This window comes from Elephantulus edwardii, unplaced genomic scaffold (assembly GCF_000299155.1).
Source record: "Elephantulus edwardii isolate Elephantulus edwardi_28Jun2011 unplaced genomic scaffold, EleEdw1.0 scaffold00078, whole genome shotgun sequence".
NCBI lineage: Eukaryota > Metazoa > Chordata > Mammalia > Macroscelidea > Macroscelididae > Elephantulus > Elephantulus edwardii.
The window spans coordinates 14,245,221-14,251,271 of NW_006399828.1; the positions used below are offsets into that span (position 1 = coordinate 14,245,221).

Consider the following 6,051-nt stretch of genomic DNA (forward strand, 5'->3'; position numbering starts at 1 on the left):
AGAACTTGTAAGTGATTGATATATTACCTTGTCTGGACTTTTGAGTTTTTTGGTGATAGTTTCTATCCTTATTTTTTAATTATTCAAGGTCTCAGCATAATCAAGAACCAATGACTCATTCCCCTACTTTGCATCTAAGGGAACAGTTCATAAAGATGGTTTTGTCCCAGTCAAGGACTTGTCAGCAACACTTGGTTAGTGCTCATACATCTTGATAGCTAATACAACTGACAATGATGACACCCAATTACACCTTTTATTGTTCTCCACCTTTAATGCACCTGATCTCATCTGATCTTGGAAGCTAAGCAGGGTCGGTCCTGGTTAGTACTTAGATGGGAGACCATGTGGGAATACCGCATGCTGTAGGCTTTACCAGTTTGGAGGCAGGAATGGTATCCACTTCCTAAACAACATGCCTCTGGAAACTCTATGAACTCTGATAAATGACGATAGTTATAAAAAGGCTTTAGGCCTTTTGTTCATTGGGTCGTTATGAGTTGTGTTCGACTCAATGGCAATCAACAACAACAACAATGACAACATTCTCTAATAAAGGGAGCCCTGGTGGTCTAATAAATAGCAAGTTGTACTTGTAACCAAAAGTGGTGCATTTCCTGCTGTTTGAATCTACCAGTGACTCCAGCAGGAAGAAAGACAGGCACTCTGTCCATGTTGCAATTTACAGCCTCAGAATCCTGACAGAGGGTGGCTATGTGTCAGAACTAACTTGACAATCTTGAGCATTCTCTAACAAAGATTTTACAACACAACATGCACACTGATCTATTTCATAAGTTTATCTTCATATAGTACTGAAATATGTCTCCTTTTAATTTCTGCACATAGGTACAGTTTCCTGGAACACTGAAGTCATTAAAGGATTAATTTTATTTCTCTAAAATAGTTTTCACTCTTTGACCAATTTAATAAAATTCTATTACTTGGAATATAAAACATGAAGACTTGTCACAAAATGCTAAAAAATATCCCTTCTTAGCTTAGGCATAGGGAACTCTGGTAGCCTAGTGGTAAGAAATTGTGCTACCCATCACACAGTATTTGGTTCAAGCCAACAAGCTGCCTCTGAAACCTACTAGGGGATTAGCTATGAGTCAATTCTGGCTTGACAGTATACAACAACAATAGTTTAAGTATACTATTGAAGCAAGGAAATCCAAATCCTCACCTGCCACTTAGCTCCTGATTGTAAAATTCACACATATAAATTAATAATACCAATTTTCTAATTAACATCACCCTGTTTTCAGTCTTAAATATCACCTCATTTGCTCAACAATTGGTAAACAGGATGATGTTGCTTTAGCAATTTATTGTTCATTATTCAGTTACATCCATGTTGTTTGTGGAGATAATTCATATATTTAAAACATCTTTGGGGAAAAAATCTTCATATATTTAAAAAGCATTATCAGGTATTATTACTTCAACATATTTTATGAGCAAATTTGTGAGCCCCACATTACTGAAATTCTTTACTCTTACTTTTTTTTAAATAACACTGATGAACTAGGGGAAGTAATTTCCCTTCTTGGTGAAGTCTATGAGTATCAGTTGCACCTCCAATAAAAGTTCCATTGACAAATATTCTTGGAACCTGTTGAAAAACAACAATAGATTATGTCTCACTCTAGTGTCCTATATAAAAGACTACTTCATATTATAGTAATAATAGATATTCACAGACTGAGAACTTTTTTTTTTATTAATTTCAATGAACATCTAAAGAGATTTTGGACTTCCATTCATTCATTGTTGCACTTTTCTCCCCGCCCACCCTACCCCCACCCCAGGTTCACTCCTCTCCTTGAAAAGCAAAAGGAAAGGTACACAATTCCCCCGCATACCCTCACCCCCACCCCCACCCTAAATATACTCCTCTCTGCAACCCTCATTCCGGACTCTTATGATAATCATAATGCCCTAAAATAGATTACTTTTAAACTATTCTCTCTCTCATCAGCTTCAATGCAGTAAACATAATTTATCCAGTTTTTCTCAGTCTTACCCCCACCCTGATGTCAGCCTCAATCTACAAAAGTGGCACCATATAGTGTTTGTCCTTTTGTGACTGAGATCTTTCACTCAGCATAATGTCCTCGAGGGTCACCCATTTTGAATAATATTGCATGAGTTCCTTGTTTATCAGTGCAGTGTAGTATTCCATTGTGTGAATATACCACAGCTTCTCTATCCATTCGTTTGTTTATGGACACTTAAGTTGTTTCCAACTCCTTGCCATTGTGAACAAAGCCATGATAAACATGGATGTGCATGTATCTGCTTGGATGTCGGTTATGGTCTCTTTGGGGTATATTCCCAGTATTAGAATTGCTGGGTCAAAGGGTATCTCTATTTGCAACTTTTTGAGAAAGCACCACACCACTTTCTACAGTGGTTGTACCATTTTACACTCCCAAAAACAGTGAATAAGGGTTCCAGACTGAGAACGTTTATGAGCTGGGCACAATAATAAAATCTTGCATAAATAACTTCTTTAAACCTTTAAAATCCTTGAGGTAGGTACTATTTTGGACCATACTTTAGAGGAAACTGAGGAACAGGAACTTGGTCAAGATCACAGTGATGAATAAGTAGATTTGGATCCAGGACTCTAAAGTCCCTGCTCCTAACCACTATACTCCATAACAGCATTGTTGTTAGTTGCTACTGAGTTGATTCTAAGTTATGCCAACTTCACTTGTTCAGAAACCTGCTCCACAGGGTTTTAAAGGCTATGATCTTTTGGAAGATTGCCAGGCCTGCCTTCCATGGTGCTCTGGTTGGAGTCTGTCAACATGTTTGGTTAACAGTCGCGTCCTTAACCATTTGTGAATTGCAGGAACCTATGCTGTAATAGGTAAAATAATATCCTCTATTTGTGTTTATATGACTCTTTCTTATGTTTTCATTGGGGAAAAGTGAACTGTAAACTTCCTCCATACACATATAAACAAGAAGAGAAATAGCTTAACTGTATGTTTCTGAGAATTCACATTATGGAAATATCTACAAATATAAAAAAAGTAAAAAATATGGAGGGTTAAGAAAAATGGAGTATTAAAATATTCTTATAAGCACAGTAACTGAAGATGGTCCCTGGTCTGTACTCTCCAACTGAAAGAAGAAAGAATATTTGTGTCTTGATAAAAATTCTAAGAGGACCTTAAAAATCATAGACTAGAGTTCATGATACTACCATTAGCTATTCCTCCCAACACCTCTTCCCCAACACATAGTAAAACTCTATAATTCATTAGCTCTGCTCTTTTCTACTCATTTTTTTCAAGATCTAGTGTTTTGCTATAAATATAAACTCCTTACAGATTGTTCACCTCATACTTCCTAATATGCAGGTCTTAATTCTGAATGACCCATGTCCACCTATTTCAGGGGAATCCACATCACAGAGAATATACTTACAGTTCTTTCACCCGTCATTTTGAAAAGAGCATCTTGAAACTGGTTTCCATATTCTATCATGTCCAATTCCACTGCCTTATAGTTAATGTTTATGTCATGGAAGAGCTTTTTTGCCATTTTACAATAAGAACAAGATGTTTTTGAGAAAATCACCACACAATTATCTGAAATTGTTTCCTGAAATGAATGGACAAGCAAGAAAATCACTTTCATTACAGGCACTACCTTCTGAAAAGAAACAGCATGATCAAGTAGATGGGTATATTCTTGAAAGTCTGAAGGTACAGAGTTCAAACAGAAGCCTTAATCATCTGTACTTCTCAATCCAAATGAACTGAGGATATATTTTCCCACAGGCAAAAAGTGGGTATGACTTGTAGATTGCAAAGCAAAAAAGACGAAGACATTTTCTGAGGCACAATTAACTGAGTAGTGCAATTAAAGAGAGGGGGTGGAAAAAACCCACCAAGGTGCCTTTATGGAGCACTTACTACATACTGGGTATAATAGGTTTGCATTTCTTTGAGCACTGCTGACAGTTTGGTGTTCATCTACTAACTTAAAGGTTGCTAGTTGGGATTCACCTTGTAGTGCCATGAAAGAAATTTTTAGCATTCTGCTTCTACAAAATTGAACCCAAACTCAAACCCTCAGCTGTGACTCACAATGATCTTTTATCAGGTTTCCAAGGCTACAGATCTTTGCCTATCTTCTTCCAATGCCTGCCAGATTCAAATAGCCTAATACGTTATGCCCTACACAATCAGAGTTCCTTTGTATAAAACTTATAGCCAAGAAACTCTATGAGAAGTTCTGCTTACAATGAGTTAGAATCAAAATGATGGCAATAGGTTTAGTTTATTATGTGTCAGACTCGATGTTGAGGGGGTGGCGGGGGTCCAGGAGATAATCAGATAGTGTCTCTGTCCAAAGGCCGTTTGTCTGGTGTCAGCTATAGATTTGAAGTTGTTGTTAGGTGCTCTCGAGTCAAGTATGACCCATGGCAACATTATGTACAAGAGATCTGAATCCTGTGCCATCCTTACAACTCCTGAAACATCTGAGCCCATTGTAGCAATCACTGTGTCAATCTGTTTGAGGGTCTGACCTCTTTCACCGAGGCTCCACCTTTCCAAGCATGATGCCCTTCTCCAAGGAATAGCCTCTCCTGTCTGAAGTATATGAGATAAAGCATTAGAATCTTTGCCTCCAAGGTGTATTCTGCTGTACTTTCTCCAAGAACTATTTGTTCTTTTGGCAGGCCAGGGCAGTCAGTACTCTTCTTCAACACCACAGCTCAAAGGCATCAATTCTTAATTCTTTTCTCTGTAATTCATCTCTGAGTCTATAGTTCTATGACTTGAAATTATCTTTAAAATTATTTAGCTTAGGTGATTCTTATGGTGAAGAGTACAGACATTCTGGCTAGGTGGAGAGAGGAGGCCTGGAATTTTGATTCCTGACTCTGTTACTTATTGTTGTTAGAGATATCGGTGAGTTCTCAGTTTTCCCAGGCCTGTCAAATGACACAAGATTTGAAGTAGGAATCATCAAAGGAATAGTCAAGTTCTTTCATTTGACTTACAAAGACAAGACTCCATCAAGGGACTCCAGAAGAGTTTATAGATTTTTGATTACCAAAATGACTGATGGTGTTTTGTATAAATTATTTCAAAGGAGATTTTTTAAAAAGTATGCTACACTAGTAATTCATTCACTGAACTATGGAGATGATAAATTTGGGAACTGAATAAATGTACTGATTACAAAAGACACAATTTTTTCCCCAAAGCAATTTTTCTCCTTGTCTCCCACAGCACTTACCTGGATCTGGTTTACAGGTGTAGATGCTGATTTCCCCCAAGGTGATGATGTGTTACTTCCCATCCTAAAGGAAATTAAAAAGGATAGTGCTTTTTAGTAAGCATTAAGCACAATGTTGGCCATTTGGAGGCCGTGAAGGCCTCCTGGAAGCAGGACTTCTAAACCACAAAGATGGCTGGGAGGCTTTGGTGCAAAGCCACTTTTGCTGGCTATAAACGAGGTCTACGGAACCAAAGGGAGCACACAGCTCTTCTTAAAATTGAAGGCGTTTATGCCCGAGATGAAATGGAATCCTATTTAGGCAAGAGATATGCTTATGCTTACAAAGCAAAAAATAATACAGTGACTCCTGGTGGCAAACCCAAGAAAACCAGAATAATCTGGGGAAAGGGAACTTGTGCCCATGGAAACAGTGGCATGCTTCGGGCCTAGTTTCAGAGCAACCTTCCTGCTAAGGTCATTGGACACAGAATCCATGTAATGCTGTATCCCTCAAGGATTTAAACTTAACTGAAAAGCAAATAAAATCACAGATTTGTTAAAAAAAAATGTCCTAAGCTCCAGTTGATTGTTCTTAGGTTTTTGCATATTTTAAGTACAATTATCTGTCCAAACCTATGAAACAGAAAAAAGTTTTGTTATCAGCACAAAATATGTTTAGCAAGTATTTGTTTAGTAAAGTTTAAAAAGCCTATGTTCTTATCTAACTAAATTTCCAACACACTTTAATTATTTATACAAACACATTTATTCTGTTTAAAATCTAACACATTCTTATTTATG

The 6,051-nt window shown here is 37.3% G+C and overlaps 1 protein-coding gene and 1 pseudogene across 1 annotated transcript; one reads left to right on the plus strand and one right to left on the minus strand.

Annotated features, from left to right (window-relative positions):
* Window positions 1-1,483: 1,483 nt before the first annotated feature.
* GLRX2 (glutaredoxin 2) lies at window positions 1,484-5,334 on the minus strand. The gene is made up of 3 exons (XM_006889521.1): window positions 5,269-5,334; window positions 3,445-3,621; window positions 1,484-1,618 (listed from the first exon to the last, which is right to left on the minus strand). The coding sequence occupies exons 1-3, from the start codon at window positions 5,329-5,331 to the stop codon at window positions 1,484-1,486; spliced, it is 375 nt and encodes a 124-aa protein (XP_006889583.1). The 5' UTR covers window positions 5,332-5,334.
* A 105-nt stretch (window positions 5,335-5,439) lies between these two features.
* Window positions 5,440-5,772, plus strand: LOC102868792 (annotated as a pseudogene).
* Window positions 5,773-6,051: the final 279 nt, after the last annotated feature.

What these genes read in the sequence shown, in the direction of transcription:
- GLRX2 (XM_006889521.1), bottom strand. Translation starts at nt 5,331, where the DNA reads ATGGGAAGTAACACATCATCACCTTGGGGGAAATCAGCATCTACACCT. An exon ending in CACCTGTAAACCAGATCCAG is followed by an intron (nt 3,622 to 5,268) that starts GTAAGTGCTGTG and finishes CATTCATTTCAG; the next exon opens with GAAACAATTTCAGATAATTG. An exon ending in AAATGACGGGTGAAAGAACT is followed by an intron (nt 1,619 to 3,444) that starts GTAAGTATATTC and finishes GTTTTTCAACAG; the next exon opens with GTTCCAAGAATATTTGTCAA.